At 40.0% G+C, this 19686-nt stretch overlaps 1 protein-coding gene across 1 annotated transcript in view; it reads left to right on the forward strand.

Annotated features, from left to right (window-relative positions):
* Positions 1 to 6770: 6770 nt before the first annotated feature.
* Positions 6771 to 19686, forward strand: part of LOC131256004 (enhancer of mRNA-decapping protein 4-like) — a 34139-nt gene continuing 21223 nt past the window's right edge. The window contains exons 1-8 of the mRNA XM_058256995.1: positions 6771 to 7563; positions 8344 to 8393; positions 8465 to 8621; positions 9619 to 9837; positions 12143 to 12271; positions 14440 to 16053; positions 17466 to 17819; positions 17911 to 18030. Coding sequence (XP_058112978.1) covers positions 6862 to 7563; positions 8344 to 8393; positions 8465 to 8621; positions 9619 to 9837; positions 12143 to 12271; positions 14440 to 16053; positions 17466 to 17819; positions 17911 to 18030 — 3345 coding nt within the window. The 5' untranslated portion in view covers positions 6771 to 6861. The remainder of the gene's footprint in view (positions 7564 to 8343; positions 8394 to 8464; positions 8622 to 9618; positions 9838 to 12142; positions 12272 to 14439; positions 16054 to 17465; positions 17820 to 17910; positions 18031 to 19686) is intronic.

Consider the following 19686-nt stretch of genomic DNA (forward strand, 5'->3'; position numbering starts at 1 on the left):
ATTGTTTTTGAAACACCTTGTCTAGCTCTTATACGTGTTAGGCACTGTAAGGTAAAGATACACAGGGGATGTATGGATTACTTGAAGATGCTATGTTGTATGTTGATTGCTTAAACATAAATGGTGGCACATGTGGCATATGCACACATGATTATTAGCACGTGGCATATGTGCACATGATTATTAGCACATGTACATGTGGTACATGTGAGGCACTCAGAGGTCAAATGTAGCTCATGTGGGATGGTTGAAATTGCATGGTCTAACTCATGGGACCTTCACGTACGTGTGTGTTTTGTTTGACACATCTCATACATTTGTACAAAAGATAGTTGTGGCATATTTTCATGAAAATGGACTAAAAACCAATTGTTTCTTGATTGCCTAATCTACATCAACAGCTACTTTATAAGACTGTCTTTCCTTTTTATGTCATAAATCTATCTTAATAACAGTTGTTGATAAATCATATGTAAATGCTATGCTTGAATCACAATGTTCAAATAAAACTTTTTTCAATAACTAAACTATCCATGGGGAATTAACTAAAACCCAACCCTCATGTGAAGAAAAGATGGCTTGGTGCTTAGTGGGAAGTTTATATTTAATAGGGAGTTGGATGTTAACTCTTCCCTATTGATGACTATTTGAATGCAAGTAAAGTTGTGTAAACAAAGGTTATCCTAGTTGTTTCATGCGGTCTTAAATTATTCAGGTTTTGCCATCCTAAATTAGTTATTCTACTAAAGCTCAAATTCATTCATCATTCATCTCAATGGAATACCTTCTTTGAAAGACTCTGTCACCACCATATACTCAACTCCAATAATGTAAAAGGCCACCATAAACTGAAGCTTTGACATCCAGTTGATTGCTCCACCCGCTAGTTCAAATGAGTGACTGAAAGTCGACCTTCTGTTGTCTATATTTCCTATATAATCGATATCCCTATAGTCTACAAAATTTTCCTTTGATTTTTACAAATGTCTAGATGTAGTTCACTATACCTTATAAATAGTGAAGTAGCTATTTCATGGCCTTCTAATGTTGCTTGCTAGGGTTTGACATATATTTGCTCACAATATGGGCTGCATGTGAAATATTTGGTCTCATAGATACCATGACATACATCAAACTGCTAATCGCGCATGAACAGTGCACATGAGACATAAACTACTTTTCTTCACTGTAATAGGACATTATTCTGAAGAAAGCCAAAAGTGAGTAGCATGAAGTGTGCTAACCGGTTCAGCCTTGTCCATCCCAAATTTGACCAGCACATTCTCAAAGTATTTTACCTAAGACAGATGTAACCTTCTCATCTTCCTATATTTGTGTATATTAGCGTCAGGAATCCTCTTTGTAGCTCACAGATATTTCATTCGAATGTCCCTGATAACTGGATCTTTAATATATTCACCTCAAACATACCATGACTAGGAATAAGCTTGTCATCAATAAATAATACCGAGACAATGAATTTTTCATTATTCATTGTCATGAAGTAAACACGATGCTCATATTTACTTATGGTAAACTGTTGACTCATCATGAAAGTATCGAATTTCTTGTACCACTATTTAGGTGATTGTTTTAAGCTATATAATGGTCTTCTTAACCTACAAACTTTATTCTCTACTTCTTATATCTCAAACTTTTTTGGTTGCTTCATGTAGATATGCTCTTTTAGTTCCCAATATAAAAAAATAGTCTTTACATCTATTTGTTTCAGTTCCAGGTTATATTGGGCAATCAGCGCTAACACAAACCTGATAAATACTTGTTTAACAACATGTGCAAAGATCCCACTGAAGTCGATGCATCCTTTATGAGCATATCCTTTCGTAACCAATCTCGCATTGTACCTATTATATTTCTTCCAATAAATCCACTTACATCTAATTACTTTACGTCAAACGGGAAGCTCTATTAGTTCCCATGTCTCATTCTTGTATAAATAGTTCATCTCGTCTTGCATCACCGTCATCTACTTCCCAACATTTAAGTCATTTCATGCTTCTTAAAAGATATACAGATCCCTCTCATTTGTAATGAGAGCAAATGCAATATTCAAGTAACCCCTGTATCCCATCGGTAATCTACGATCTTTAGGTGGATTTCTCCTCATAGGTGGCGGCTCCACTGCTCCTATACCTGTTCATTCAGCTCAGTTTTGACTTGTGCATTTCACATTTTTGAACTTCGATATCATAATCGCTAACTTTTCCATTTCATTATGTTTATCTTTACAGAATGAGGAATCTTCATCAAACTTGATGTCACGATTACTCGTGATCTTCCATGTAATCCGATCATACAACTTGTATCCCTTTACACCATCATTATAACCAACAAAGATATACTTCTTCACCCTTTGGTTGAGCTTATCTCTCTTAATGAACGACACATGAGAGTAACCATCACAACCAAATACCTGCAACCCTGATTAGTTAACTTCATGACAGTCCCACACATCTTTTGAAATTTTACAACCGATTGGTATAAACGGAGACTGATTCACTAGGTAGCAAGCCGTGTTAACGCCCTCAATCCATGACTCTTTACATAACTCAACATTGCTTAACATACTTTAGGCTCTCTTCAAGAGAGTCTGATTCATTCGTTCCGCCAAATCAATTTACTCTGGTGTATGCCTGACTATGTTATGTTGTACGATATCTCCATATTTACAAATTTGGTTGAATTCATTCGAAGTGAATTATTCACTATTATCTGTCATTAACATCTTTAAATTTACCTTGACTGTTTTCCTACCATTGCCTTCCACAACTTGAAGGTAACGAAAACATTGAATTTATTTATCGAAAAATAAACTTACATTTTTCCGGAGAAATCATCGATAAATGTGACACAAAACGATGATCCTCTCCAAAAACCACAGACGCCAGCCCCTATACATCCGAATGTATATAAACAAGCTGCCCTTTACTTACATGTTTTTCCAATTTAAAAAAATAATCGTGATTATTTACTATATATACAATGGTTATGTATATTAAAATCAACAATTTTAAACACAAGAATCAAGCAACAATAAAAAAAATACTTTCATACTGCGCTAATTCATGTGGCTTAGGCATGCATGCCACAAAAGTGCTGATGTAGATTTTATTATAGACATTACAACTCCACCTGATACGATATTCTCGATTAGCTTGTAAAGGTTACCGCTCCGCTGTGCTCTCATCACAATGGGTGCCCCATTTGAAACCTTAATGACACAATCAAATTCAATGAACTTACACCTATGTGCACTAAGGGCTCTCAAATAAATTAAATTCTTCCACAGTTTATGAACGTGTCTCACATTCATCAATATATGCTCAATTCCATCAAATATTTTAATACACACTAATCATAATCCAACAACCTTATAGGAACAGTCATTGCTCATAAATACTTAACCACCATCGCATTTGCTGTAATTGGTAAACCAAGTATGATGGAAAGGTCATGTGGTAATTGGTATGACGCTCCTAAATTCAAAATCCACTCGTTACCGAGATGCTCGGATTCGGATGAGCTCATAACTTCACAGCCACCTGCCTTTTCACTGGATTCCGTTGTTTTAGCCTCATTCGACATTTCATCGGATTTTTCTCATTTACGAGCTTTAGGATTCCAATAATCCTTTTTTATATGCCATTGTCTCCCACAATTCCGACACTTCCTATTTCCCTTGCACTTATACTTGGAACGAGATCACGAGTTTTCCTTCTCCCGTTCAGAATTTCTTCCTCTAGCTACTGACGCATCCATAAAGGAACTACCGTCATTGTCTTTCTTTCTCAAGTACTTCGAATGAAGGGTTGAGATGACAGTTTTGACATTAATGGTCTCCCTACCACATCACATAATTTCTACGATATTCTCATAAGAATCTGAAAGAGAACTCAACAAAATTAGGACTTGATCTTCCTCGTCGATCTATACCTCTATACTCGTTAAATTTTATTTTTTAAAAAACTGCTTAAACATGTTGATATGTTTATTAATATCAGACTATTCCACCATCTTCATATTATAGAATTGTTATATATATATATATATAAACGATTACTAAGATATTTCGTCATGTACAAATCTTCTAATTTCATCCAAAGTCCTACAGTGGTCTTTTGATCAATGACATTATAGAGGATCTTGTCGGACAAGCATAATTGAATAAAAGTTTTTGCTCTCTCACCAAGTTATTTCCACTCTTTATCGCTCATACACATAGGATACTTCGCTACACTAATCAGTAGCTATTACAATCCTTGTTGAACTAGAAGGCCTTTCATCTTCATATCCCTATAGTTTTTTTTTTTTCAGTGAACTTATCTATTTCATACTTCATGTTTGACCCATTTATAGTCATGTTTTGATCTAAACTCAAATGTCAACGTATTGCTCTGATAATACTTGTTGGGGAGCCGGGGAAGCAAAAACCGAATTTGGATCACATGACGATTAGCAAACACAAATCAAGCATGCACAAGTATATACAAATTTTACGTGGAAAAACTTTAATGGGAAAAAAAATACGGCATAAAGCGACAATGAGCACTATAAAAATGATATTATAAGAGATAATTTACTTACAGTTGTGAAACCCTTTAGAAAACCCTATCTTCCCTCTAGAACATACCTTTGGACAACTTAAAACCCTCTTAGAATAACCCTAATCTTGACTATACTTATATATATACTATAGCACATGGAATATGAAACGATCCATACAATTACGTAAAATCATGCACCGCTAATCTAAGCATTGATTGATCGATACCAATCGGGCAATCGTCGATTGATTGTCCAAAGAGCAAATGGTGGAAAAAAGGGAATTCTCAATTGATCTAGCTAAGCGTGATCAAATCCCCTACTTCCAGACAGATTGAAGACATCAATCAATAGGTCCAACTCACTAGGTCTTTTAACATGCCCATATCTTACTCAAATATTAATGAACCCTGTCTTTTGCCTGAAGCCCATGTCCACTTAATGGTTCAGGTATGAAAATCCATGGACCCTAGCAAATTATACCCATCTACACCCCAAATGCTCAACCTAACAAATATGCATAAACTACTTGGATGATATCGTGCACATGGTGCCTTTTGTCTAATGATACAGGCCATTGACTTGGTAGGCCCAGCCATCGATGTCCATCCCCCGAAAGTCTCTCCCATTACAGGACCACGACTCCCTTTTCAGGCACCAGATCAAAATGGCTGAATCAAATAATCCATGAACCATGGCCTTACATCATAAGGAGTCTTGCATTTTGATGATTTCGTGTTGAACCCCAGCTATGGTGGGAACCACCAGATCGAGGATCTACGTCACTAACCATTGGGCTTCATCGTCCAGGGTTAGGAATGTCAGCATTCCGTATTCTTCTAAGAAAAAAACAAGACTCGCGCGACTGAGATGAGAAGATACAATCACGAAATTCAAACAAGATTCACACATTTGAAGGCGCCTTGCTACGCACGTAGCATCATCTCGCACTTGGGCAAGATTGGAGCCGTTCATCAGATGGGGTCCGCTCTTAACATACAGTTGACGGCAGAAATTGGGCTAGCCATCAAGTCGGCCACAAATGCATCTTAAATATGGATTTCCAATGACTTTTCACACGGTGTGGCCCACCTCCTCATCCTTAGGTGGCCGCATGTGCATCTTGGCCCAATCTCCGGCACGTGAGTAGGCCCGTGCGGTTCGCCCGTTATACCTTGCCTGAAACCGCGAGTTACCATATCCCCTGTAACCCCCAGCTACATGGGCCCCACTGATGTTTGTGTCATATCCACTCCGTTTACTCGATTTTTCAGCTTATATGAAGAGGGCACGGTTTGGCTAGTGATGCAGCCACCAGCCAGGAGGATACTTGTCGGTGATCTATGGCCCACCATGATATATGTGTTTTATTCGCACCGTCAATCCATTTCTCCATATCATTTTACAGCTTTAACTCAAAAATGAGGGATCTAAATCTCAAGTGGACCACATAGTATGAAAACAATAGTAATTAAATGTCCACGGGTAAAAACCTGCCAAGACCCACTATAATATTTATTTGACATCTAACCTTTTGATTAAGCGATCTAAAATATAGACCTGGACGAAAGGAAAAAACAAATATCAATTTGATCTATAACTTTTGTGGCATTTAAAATTTTTTTATTGGTGGGGCGTTTAATAAACCCCGTTTTGTTTGTAGTCACACTTCATTTTTGGATTTACCTCTTTTTTAAATCATACATTTAAATGATTCAAAAAAAAAAGAAAGAAAAAGAGAGGATGGATGGTGTGGAAAAAATTCAAGTGGGCCACACCACAAGAAACAAGGTGGATGGAATCGTAGCTTTTGTGGGGCCACGTTGATGTTTACATGCCATCCAAACCGTTCATAAGGTGAGTTGCATTAGGATGCATGGAAAACACAAATATCAGCGTGATCCAAAACGTCTATGGCTCTCAAGAATGTTTCAACATTGGACGTTCAATCCTCACTGTTTCTCATGGTGTGGCCCACTTCATCGTTGGATATATCTCATATTTGGTATAATATCTTAAAATTAACTTTATAAATTGATGGACGTAGTGGATATAATATAAACACAAAGGTGGGCCCCACAGTGCTTTGGGGTTCCGGGCAACTGTCGTCCAATTGATCCCATCTTACTCGCGCGCGTCCGTTAGCATGTCCATGGCCCCTGCTCTCAAGTCTCACTACATCCTAACCTACGCATACCAGGCGCACGATAACCCCCTCCTCTCTAGAGCCCTTTTCTCTCCTCCTCGCAAAAAGCTCCATTTCCTCTCCTTCCCTCCCTCCCTCTCCTTCTTTCTCCGATGGCTTCTTCAGCTGGAAACCCTAACCAGCAATCGCCCTACGACATGCAGAGGCTCTTCAATCCCTCACCTCCAAACCCCACCAACCCACCTTCCTCTTATGCTCTACCCCCTTCTTATACTACGCCCCCTCCCCCAGGCCCCTTCTCCTACCCTCCTCCCACCACCCCAACCCCTCCTTTCCACCACTACCTCCACTACCCCCACCAAGACCCCCTTGCTAACATGCACCAACATCGCCCCATCTCTTATCCTACACCCTCTCCCCTCACCTCCACCCCAAATCCCAACCCTAATCCCAGCCCAGGCGCCCGTCTTATGGCCCTTCTAACCCCAACCCCTCCTTCCAATCTCGACCCCCCACCAGGCCTCACCCCGACGGCCCCGATGCTCCCGCCCGTCAGCTCCGCGGGCCCGCTGCCCACACCGCCTGCCCGGGTCCCGAGCAGCAAGCTGCCCAAAGGGCGGCATTTGATCGGCGACCGGGTTGCTTATGACGTGGATGTTCGGTTGCCCGGGGAGGGCCAGCCACAGCAGCTCGAGGTCACACCAATCACCAAGTACGTGTCAGATCCTGGGCTCGTCGTTGGCCGGCAGATCGCGGTGAACCGGACATATATATGCTATGGGTTGAAGCTGGGGGCGATCCGGGTGCTGAATATAAACACCGCGCTGCGATCTTTGCTCCGAGGTCACACCCAGGTTGGTTTTTTTTTTTTTTTTTTTTGTTTTGTTATTTACTGATCGAGTTTCACTAAAATGTTGTTTTTCCTTGAATGATTTGATTTAAGAAGTCACGCTCATGTTGTATTTATTTTTAAATTTTTTGATAGATTCCGTAAATCATCAATCAGGTTTTGTTAGAATGCTGTTTTCTTGGATCTGTTTGTGTTTTTGGTGCATTGAGTTTTGATTTTTCAGTCACTTTATTTCGTGCACGAAATCAGTGAAAAAAATGGAAATCTTTAATGGAACTTCTATCTGTTGGTTGAATTTTGCTAAATGCTGCATTTCTGTCTTGGCTATTTGGGGAGTGTGAAGAACGAATTGCGGATTTGGAATTTTAACTCTTAGTGGAATGTCACAGAAATTATGAGAATTGCAAAACGGGGCTCTTGTGTTGTCTCGGAAAGAGAGTGCTCTCTGGCATCTGCAAGGGTAATGTCTTGTGATTTTTAGAATTTATACTAAGAGTAGAAATAAAAAAAAAAATACAGTGAGATACTCTGAAACTGGCCAAGCGAAACACAGCCGTAATGAATTGGGTTGATGTCTTCTGAACTTAGTGTTTGCAGAACATGTCTTGTTATGATTTTATACTTTTTTGTTATTTTATGCTGCAAAGAGTTAGATTCGACTGACAAAACTGTGGCGTTGTAGGTTGGATTTTGTTCATTCAGGATATCTTTGAATTGGGTTTTGCTAGTCTAATGGATTTTGTTGTAAGTAACTAATTCTTTCTGATATTGTTGATTTTGTCAGAGGGTCACTGACATGGCTTTCTTTGCTGAGGATGTTCACCTTTTGGCTAGGTATTTCTTTATTTGTGCTTCTCCATTTACTTTTTGGTTTCTTTATTGGCTATTTGCTTGCTTTTGTGTAGTGCGAGTGTGGATGGGAGGATTTTTGTGTGGAAGATTAATGAAGGCCCTGATGAAGAAGATAAGCCACAGATAACAGGAAAAGCTGTTGTTGCCATTCAGATACTTGGAGATGGGGAATCAGTTCATCCACGAATCTGTTGGCACTCACACAAACAGGTAATGCTTACTTTATCATGGAACTGTTAATCAGGAGGATTTATATGGTGCACTGACCTAGGTTTGGTGGTTTGGTACAGATGGGCCCCATCTTTTGTGAACCTAAGCTGTTGGTGTGGTGGGCCCCATAATGGGATGGGCGATACCTTACCATATTCTATCAGATGACCCTAGCCACCTGATCAAAACAGTAGAACCAACAGTTTTCGTTTTAATTGGGGGCCAATCAGAAGGTTAGGATCATTCTTTGGGGTATATTTTGGGTGTATCTCCAATCCACCATGTTACCCACTGCATGTATGATTTAGATCACAGAAAGGTGGCCTGACTGACATGTACAATTTGATGGGCTGAGCAAATGCTAAACTGAATGTTGTATATCTCCTCATTAATCTAATAGTCCCAGAACAAAGTTATAGTTGATTGCCAATAAAGAGACAAAAAAAAAGAAATTATTAATCGGTTGGGCTTCCAGGAGAGAGAAGCCCAAGCGCAGCGCATCGCAAGGTAAGCGAGTGCCGGTGAGCGATAGTAAGCTAGGCAAGGCAAGTCAGAGTGTAGGGACTCAGGGAGAAGCCCGGAGCATCAAGGGCTTGAGGCCTCACTGATTGAGAGTAAAGGCCCCATCGAGGGGTACCCGGCATAGGAATGACTTAATAAGTAATAACTCATTGATCTGTGTTGGGGTCCCAAAGGTCCCATTGTCTTTGCAAGGCTCAGAAATGATTAGATTTAGTAGTTGCATCTAGTTTTGTACAATCTCGGGGAGAAGCCCGGAGCATCAAGGGCTATGAGGCCTCACTGATTGAGAGCAAAGGCACCCGCCAACTGAGGGGTACCTGCCATAAGAATGACCTAATAAGTAATAATTCATTGATCTGGGTAGGGACCCAAAGGTCCCGTTGTCTTTGCAAGGCTCAGAAATGATAGGATTTAAAAGTTGCATGTAGTTTTGGACAATCACTCATACCATCTGTCCATTGGCCCCATTTTACAGGAAGTTTTGGTTATTGGGATTGGGAACTATGTGGTGAAAATCGATACAACAAAAGTCGGAAAAGGCAAAGTGTTTTCTGCAGAGGAACCTCTCAAATGCCCTGTTGAGAAGCTGATTGATGGAGTCCAATTGGTTGGCAAACATGATGGTGAAGTGACAGATCTATCGATGTGTCAATGGATGACTACGCGGCTAGTTTCTGCATCAAAAGATGGCACGGTTTGTATTTCTTTCAAACTGTTTTATTGATATTGCTTCTTGTGAAATTTATCCTGTGGTCTAAAGTCAGGTTCCTAGAATGGTTATCAAAATATTGCCTCTGAAGACTTCTTTCCATTTTTTCTCGAATCTTTTGAGGAGGATTAGTAGCTTGCTTAGATTCTTGAAATTTCTTTTGTCATGTTCTTGTGGGAAGGCCCGACATTCAAATTTGCGATTTGTAATATTTCGATGCAAATTACTTATTTTTATCAATAATTTTGTAAAATATGCTTGCCAGTGGTTGTAAGAACTATATTTGTCTACCTTTTTGAGTCTTTGGATTTGTACAAAATCTGTTTGTGGAATTCAGTGTAGTAGTACAGAGTGACTTCAGCTGATTTATCCTATCCAAACATAGGTTTCTCATTTTCGCACTTCATATTATGCATACTGCTGTTAAGAAAGTTATGGCAAAGATGCTGGTCTAGGCAGATGTCGCTTGCGTGATGACACTATCTTTGTGTTGTTTGGATACCACTTTTCCTGTGTTTGAATCTTTGTCAGAATGGTCAATGAGATTTAGGTGTTTGGCCATAAGTATCAAATGGCATGGATGGATCATGCTCTTCTGGGTTGCATTCCTTGCCAGTCCTGAAATTCATATTGTGAGCTTTGGTTATGTGAACCAGTCCTTGCTAGTTATCATCTATATTTTATATGCTAACTGGAGGTGGAATAAGCCAACTATAATGATTGGAAGTTAGAAATCGTGCTTAAATCATCATCATCATCATCATCATCATCATCATCTAAGCCTTACCCCAACTAATTGGAGTTGGCTACATGAATCCTTTTCCACCTTTCCACCCTATCAAGGACCAGAATAGGCGATTAAATACCCTATCAAATTTAAAGTGGCCAGTGTCACTTGTGTAATAGAGTGTGTGCGTATGCATGTGCATTTGAGTGTTTGAGATTTTTTATGTATGTGAGCCTCATTTATAAGGGTGTGCGTACATGCTTTGGTGCTCCGTGCTCCCACAAGACACCATTCTTTTATGTTCATTTAGGGATGATAAAACATCATTAGGGTGTAAGAGGAGATTGGCTGCAGTATTGATCAGGAACTAGGCACGTAGCGTTGAAGGTTGCGGCTTTTTAGTGTGGCCAATAGTATTCAGATACAACATGTATGCAGGGTCACAGATTTAGCCAATGCCTTCAAACCATGGATTTTGGCTCAGGGTATTGAGGTGGTTTGTTAGACAAGATCTACATCAGGTGACCAAAATCAATCTACAACAAGTGATTTGGATGTAGTATGATCATGAGCTGTGCAGGTTCATTAAATTTGTGGCTTTTAGTGTGGTGTATCATTTTCAGGTACAACGTATTTGCAGGGTCACAGATTTAGCCAATGCCTTCAAACCATGGCTTTTGGATCAGGGGATTGAGGTTGCTTTGCTAAACATTATCCGAATTGGGCTCTGATCATGATTCATCCGTTATTTGGAGCATTCCTTTTCATGTTAGACTGGATACAGATTGTACATGCTAAGTTCCAGCTACAATGACTGGAAACCCGTACTCCAGGATAATACAAACCTGTTTTGAAAGCCTTTTGTTTCAAAATGCTGAAGTTATTTTCGACGATTACTGCGGCAACTTTGATTCCGTAGAAGCCCCTCAGAGATCCGGGCTTTTTACTGCTCTTCTTGCACAGGATGAGGTTACCTCTTCATCAATGGTAAGGGACCCCCCAGTCTTTTGGGAATTCCCCTGTTGATGAAGTGGCGGCTGATGAAAAGCTCATAGATTTTATGGAGAAATTGTTACCCTTGGGGGATTTGTTTGTTCCCTTTTCCTTTCCCCGGTTGAGGTGATTTCAGGTCTTGTCTGCATAGCAAGTGACCTCCTGCAAATTTTCTCCCCCTTGTTCTTTTATATGTTGTTTGCATGCTTGCTATTTTTCAATGATTGGTTCGTTTTTTTATTTTATTTATTGATTAAAAGATCCTTAGACTTACTGATATTGAGCATGTGTTTGGTCTCTCTTGGTAAGTAGTTTCTCTTTATTCTTTTAGAGTGCCATGGCAACCATTTTCTCTTCTGTGTTATTTTATTTTATTTTATTTTTTAGTTGCTTTTCAATTTTTTTCTATGCTCCTTTTTCCAAGAAAATGCGGAAGTTGATATTCTTGGCTGTAAGATATCTGTTGGTCTTATTGGCTGGGAAGTCATTTATTTTTAATCTTGCGATTTTTGAAAATGCTATGTGATTTGGAACCTTTAGGTATCATCTTGATTGATTGGTTTGTAACAGGTAAAGATTTGGGAAGACCGGAAGGCATTGCCACTTTTAACATTGAGGCCACACGATGGCCAACCTGTTAACTCAGTTACATTCTTGACAGCGCCTCATCGCCCTGAACACATTGTTCTTATCACAGCGGTATGGGCTTCCCCGCCTTCAATTTTTTTATATTTTATTTTTATTACTGCACCTTTCAATGAATAACTGGTCTGAGCATGTTTGTTTTAACTTCACAGCGCCTCGATTCTAGAATTCCCAATCTTTTTAGTCTGACAACAGTTTATAATGGCCAGGGGTCAAATCTGTTATGAGGCGAGACATTATCTGTCCTCGCATATTGAATTTTTTTAATGCAAAATCATTTTTAATATACATCTTTATTGACGGAGATTGGAAAATATACATCAGGCATATATCGGCTGTTATGACTGTTCCAAACCAACATTTTTTTGAAAAAAAAAATATATATCACAAATATGTTTGATTCACTTTCAAATGTAATTATTATTTTATCTTAATTAAATAATTTAAAAAATAGCAAGATACTGGTTGTAATGGACTAAAAAGGGCTGTGATCGGGCTGATATAAATCAGGCACCATATCGCTGTAATACCACAAGGGGTCTTCAAAATAGTTTTTGAAGTAGGAATTATTTTTGTTTCTTTGTTAAAAAATATAGGTTGTTTGCTTTGGGGCAGTCTAATCAGAGTGGCGTATGCCATTTTCTTTATGTGGTGCGCTTCTACTCAAGTTGGGCATTGATACAACAGCCCGTGACCTGGACAGTTATTTGGACAGGTCCTAGTACGACAGTTGGTTGGCCACAGTAGATAAATCCCACTGGTCGGATGGTCTTAACCATGACTATGAATGGCCTGCAAATGGAAGGTAGAAAAGAATGCTGGCCATGGTTAACATTGAATATGGTTTATCTGGGTGCTTGTTATTCCTTGGCCTCAGTGGGGCTTGTGAGGGAGTCATGAGAGGGTCACTTGCCATTGACCAATCCTTGACTCTTTTCTACATCTTTTTGTTTTTAATAGAATTTGTTACTGTTAACAAAAGGGATTTGAAAGGTTGGATCATACAGCCCTTGGTGACCCTTGATATAATAATATATGCACAAATGCAGACCCCCCCTATAGCCAAATTCTACTCCGTTACCGACTCAGGCATCGTTTGGAACATCCCTTGTTGCAGGAATCTATATGATTGGGAGATAAGTGACTATTCAAACCTCCTCGACTATCTTTCCAAAGCTTCTCCGAATCCATCTCAGCCGGATAGGACAATTTGGCCCAGCGATAAATCTAGCCGATTCTCTGTCAAATCCCTATATGCGCTTCTAATCCCTACGTCCCCTCATTCCCAAGCCACTGCTTTTATCTGGCGTTATCCTACTCCCCCCAAATTCATCTGCTTTGCTTGGCTCGCATCTAAGAATCAAATCCTCACGATAGATAATCTGAAGAAAAAAGGATTGCAACTCCCCAACATCTGCCTCTGCTGTATGGGAAACGAGGAATCAGTGGACCACCTTCTTGTCCACTGCCCCTTAATTTCTCAGATTTGAGAAGATTTTATGTCAAGATTCAATGTTAGAGGGTGTATGCCGACCTCTGCTGCTCTCTTGTTGGATTACTGGAACGGCTTCAATCTGGGCAAAAACAGAGCCACGGTCTGGAGAATGGCCATTGTAGCAATTTGGTGGGCGGTTTGGAAAGAAAGAAATGAGAGATGTTTCAACAATTCTCATTCTTCGATCCTGGCTGTCGGTACCCGGGCGAAAAATCTTTTGATTGAATGGGTTGCAATTGTTCCGGCGCTCAAGGGTTTTGATTTGCTGTTTTTAGGATGCTAGTTTCCCTTCTGTCCTTTTGTTTTTTGCTGCTCTGCTATCTCAGCAGACCCTCTGTTTTTTGTATCTTTTTCTTTTCTCTGTTTTTAATACAAGCTCGTTACTCCTAAAAAATAAAAAAATGCAGACCCCCCCGCTGCAAATACGCACATGGTAGCTAGAGTACATAGTGTCCCAATGAGTGGTCTGGATCATGGACTGTTTGTTGCAGTATTTGTTGAATCTGAGTGCAGTGCACCAGATGAGAAATTTGGTGGGCTGTACACTGGTTAGATCAATGAGAAATTTGGTGGGCTGTACACTGGTTAGATCTTCCCTTCGATTTGCAAGGACTTTTTTTATGCTTTTGTTTTCGTAAAGACTATATTCTTATGCTCTTCTTAATGAAGTGTTGGCAAATGTTAGCCTAGGAAATGAATGCTGGGCTTTTCCTGATTTCTTTTGCAGGGCCATCTAAATCGAGAAGTGAAGGTGTGGGCATCCGCTAGCCCAGAAGGCTGGTTATTGCCCAGCGATGCTGAATCTTGGCAGTGCACCCAGACCTTGGAATTGAGAAGTTCTGCTGAACCTCGAGCTGAAGAGGCATTTTTCAATCAAGTTGTTGCATTGCCACATGCAGGCCTTATTTTGCTTGCCAATGCCAAGAAGAATGCTATATATGCCATACATTTAGACTATGGTCCATATCCATCAGCTACACGCATGGACTATATAACTGAATTTACCGTCACGATGCCTATTTTGAGTCTTACAGGAACAAGTGACACCTCATCTGATGGGGAACATGTTGTTCAGATTTATTGTGTGCAGACGCAGGCTATTCAACAGTATGCTTTGGATTTATCTCAGTGCTTGCCGCCACCAATGGAGAATTTGGGCAACGAGAAGGATTCCAGCATCTCTCATGTTTTTGAGGCGCCCAGTTCTAGTGGGTTCAATGCATTGGAGCCACCTCCTGGAAATGCGCCAGCTGAGATGCCCATTGGAAGTAGCGCGCCAAAACCACTTGTAAGCAGATCTGATAGTGCACCGGCAGCTAGATATCCTATATTTTCAGGCGCTCCTGAGCTTCCTAGCATCGAATTGGCTACTTCAAGCATGGAATCTAGACCAAGTGCTTTGTTGCCTCCCAGTACTGATGCTGAAAACATTCCTGTTGCGTCTCCCCCTCTTCCTTTGAGTCCAAGGTTGTCTGGAAGACTCTCTGGTATAAAGAGCCCATCAAACGGCTTCGAGCCAGGTCCCCCACGTGGTGATCGTGGTGCTGACCAGCCAGTTCTTGATTATTCAGTTGATGCTGTTCTTTCAAACATGCCTGATGTTCCTTCCTCAGATGACAGTTCTGGAAAGGATGAAACTAAAGTTGGGCAAAATGATATTTCTATGGTGCCGAATCCTCCTATCATGTTCAAGCACCCGACCCACCTGATAACTCCGGCAGAAATATTGTCAACGGCTGTTTCTTCCTCTGAGAACACTCATATAACACATGGCCTGAAAGGGGGAGAAATGGAGGTTCAAGATGTGGGTGTTAGCAATGATGTAGAGAGTGTAGAGGTGGAAGTTAAAGTTGTGGGTGAGAGTGGATTGGGTCAGCATGAGGACTTTGATCCTCAGAGAGAAGAGCGTGTTCTTTGCCCAGAGAAAAGAGAAAGAACCTTTTACACCCAGGCTTCAGATCTTAACATTGATATGGCCAGAGAGTGCAGTTCATTACCCACAGAAATTCTGAGCATGGAGGAGAATCACCCAGTCGAAGATGTAGGTATTACTGAGGATATGGAGCAGCCTCCAAATGGAGGTGAGGATGAGGTTCAAGGTTCTGTGAAGGATGGTGTGCCTGGATCGGTTGCTGAGTCTGCTACTGTATCAGCAGCTGCCCAGTCGCCCTCATCAGCTGTGAAAGGAAAGAAACCAAAAGAAAAAACCTCTCAAAATTTGGGCCCATCTTCAGTTTCTCCGAGCCCTTTCAACTCTACTGATTCTTCTAATGAACCAGGTAGCAGCTCAAGTGGTCCTATGGAAGCTGCCTTGTGTCAGATTATGGATATGCAGAACCAGGTGACCACTTTGAATTTCTGTTATGGGCATTTTAACACATGCATTGAAGGATATTAGTCACACCTAATTTCCCCTCCACTTGGCAGTTAGAATGAAATGTGTTTTTGATACTCCAAGAAAAACTTGACACTTGAAAAGCTAACTTTGTTGTTACTAACCTAAAACTATGCTAGACTCTAATGTTTGTGCTGTTGTGACCTGTCCTTCATTACATGGCATGCATGCATGTCAAGTTTGCCCAAATTGTGTACCCCTCGGGGCATGGAGCTTTTCCAGGAAAATTGCACTGACAGAGATGATCTGAACTGAGGGGCCAAATTAAGGTGGAATTGAATCTAATAGAAAATTAGGGGAAACATACCACCTTCAATTCGTTCATCTTTATGCACTTTCAAATTTCAGCAGGAAAATAGATAAATAGAATGATGGGATCAAATAGTGGATTCTCACAAAAAATAGAGCCTAGAGGGATCTCACCCTCAGGTTTCTAGAAGAATCACACCCCCAGAAATTGATTCCAGTCTAAAGAAAAAAAAGAATTTAATCAATAAAAATATCCGATCTTACCAAACTCTCTAGCCTTGGCTGCTCCAACTTTCTTTTCAGTTGCCACACCACACATTTTTATTGATACAAACATTGACATGTTGCAGTTAAAAAACACAACATTTCATTGATCTAATCTTTCTCATTTGTACCATGTTTTTATAAATATTTTTAACACACTATCTATTATGTATGTATGTATGTGTATATATATGTATGTATATTTACAGGCTTATCCGGAGGTCCCACCTTCATGGGGACATTTGCAACGTCCCCAATGTTTTTAAGGGTAACATGGAGTGTCCAATCATTGATCTGGGCCATTCATTCATTCATAAAATTGGGGGCAAGCCATGGTGAAAACATCATGCTGATTAGATAATCATAGCCCTTTGAATAGGGCCAACTTGTTACAGCCGTGCATTTTTTTACGAGTCATAGATCACATGTTTAGAATCATCAAACCAAAGTGCTACTTTGGAATCATAACCAATACAAAGTTCAATCTATTGCATAGATGTTTCAAGATGATGTTCAGACCTTTTTTTTTTCTTTACTCAATCTCGACTGTCCATTTTCCACGCTGTTGATTGTGCATTTATGATTATCTAATCTTTTTGATTTTTTAACCATGGCTTGCTGCCATGTGAATGAATGGCCCATATTACTGATTAGACATTCTACATGTCACTTAAAAGCATTGGGGATGTTGCTAATGTCCACACACACACACACAATTTTGCAGATGCATAAATATATGCATCTGCAAAACTTGTTTTTGGCCTATCTCGAAATATCGTTTCATGATTTTGACTATGTATTTGTACACTAATTCTTTTCTAAAATTGGATTGATTTTCTTTGCAGATGATGACCCTTCAAAAGGAAATGCTGAAGCAGATGACTGCGACAGTGGCAGTCCCTGTTAACAAAGAAGGCAGAAGAGTAGAGACAGCTCTTGGCCGGTCCATTGAAAAAGCTGTCAAGGCAAACACCGATGCTTTGTGGGCCCGTATCCAAGAGGAGAATGCAAAACAGAAGTTAGAAAGGGACCGTATACAGCAGATAATGAGCTCAATCTCGAACTGGAACAAGGACTTACCAGCCTTATTAGAGAAGACGTTGAAGAAAGAAATATCTTCAATAGGGCCAGCAGTTGCTCGCACAATTACCCCCATCATAGAGAAGATCATTTCTTCTGCTATTGCTGAATCATTTCAGGTTGAAACGTAACTCTGATAAAGTGCTAAACCCTCTTTCCCACAAGTTTTTTCCTTCTTTATCATGATCTCAATTATGCTTGACATTGCAGAGAGGGGTGGGAGACAAGGCAGTGGGTCAGCTGGAGAAGTCAGTCTCTTCGAAGCTTGAAGCTACAGTAGCTCGGCAAATTCAAGCACAGTTTCAAACTTCTGGCAAACAAGCCCTTCAGGTGTGTGAGTTTTTCACGAATAAGATTTATTTATGTCCTAATTATCAGAAAAAAAAAGAAAGATAAGAGAGAAAGAACTCTTCTGTGGCTGTATATTATATATACATGCAGTTGATATTTGGGCTGTATAATTGTGACAGCTTCATACTAGGAAGCTCGAAGTGTTCTATTCAGTTACTAAGTTCATTAATTATCAATGTGGATAGATGAATATTCAGCTAAAACCAGTTGCATTGTAACTTGCATTACTACCCCTAGACTGTTAGCTTTAAAATATTGCTCCTACCTAAACGTCTCTTCCTTGGACAGGTTTAACCAATGGGTTGTAGGCAGTGTTCGAAATATCGGTATTGCGCAATGTATCGCAACCTTGGGATACAGATACGTATCGGTTATCGCACGGGATATATCGTTTGTATCGCATAATTTATCGCACTTTTTGGGAAACATGGGGAAACATTAGCAAAATGGTTGAATTTTTTTATGAAACTTCAGGGATTATTTAAAAAGACCTTAATATACACTTTTAAATCATAAAATATCAAAAAAGAAGTGCGCATAATAAATTTCCTTTGTATAAGGTACTAAGTTATGCGCTATCTGATTAAACTAAGGTAAATATATTCAAATATGATGCATACCATTTATAAATGTATAAAGATATGTATGAAAATGAGTCATATCCAAACCTCAGTTGGAATTCATTTTAACATTTCATTTTAGGGCATGGGCCGAAAAATAAGGCAGATCCAAATTTGAGGTGGACCACACCACACAAAATAGTGGTCATTGAATGATCACCATTAGAGCTGGGAAAAATAGACCCGATCCGGTGGATTCGACCCGATCAGAACCGAACCGACGGTCTGGATCGGGTAGCCCCATCCAGATTCGAAATCTTTTCGGGTCGAGTTCGGATTGGCCCTGATCCGACCCAACCCGAAAACCGATCCGAATGGATCTGGACCAATCCGATCCTACTCGATCCGGAGTAGTTCTTTTGATACTTCTACTTTTTCCTGTGGTATGGTCCGCTTGAGCTTTGGGTATACATCAATTTTGGGTTCAACCACTAAAATGATCTGCAAAAACGAATGGACGGCGTGGATAAATCACATGCATTCAAGGTGGGCCCCAACAGAGTTTGCTGTGTACAATAGCAAAAGGATTTGCTGGTGTACTACACACAACTATGTAGCTGGCTTACGCGCTAGGTGTAGGTACGTGTTGTGCCAAGACGATGCTCCTCGAGCTGCGAGTTGTACGAATGGTTCAAAGGAGATCAAAGTTATATGGCCCCATAGTGATGTATTTATCATATCTACACTGTTCATATATATTTACATATCAATTTAGAGCATTATCCAAAAAAATGGATCATATCCAAAGATCATCAGGACCACACCACAAATAGCAACTGAGAATGATTTTCACCTTTAAACAATTTGTTGGGCCCATCATAACGTTTATTTTCTATCCAATCTGTTCATAAGGTCACAAAGACCTCAATTAAGAGGAAAAACAAATTTGAAATCATCCAAAACTTCCGTCAGACTGTGACCCCAAAAAGGGTTTCAATGATAGATGTTCAATCTTCACTGCTTTTTTCAGTGTGGCCCACTTAATAGTTAGATCTATCTTATTTTTTGTCTCAAG

The sequence above is a fragment of the Magnolia sinica genome, chromosome 9 (assembly GCF_029962835.1).
Source record: "Magnolia sinica isolate HGM2019 chromosome 9, MsV1, whole genome shotgun sequence".
NCBI lineage: Eukaryota > Viridiplantae > Streptophyta > Magnoliopsida > Magnoliales > Magnoliaceae > Magnolia > Magnolia sinica.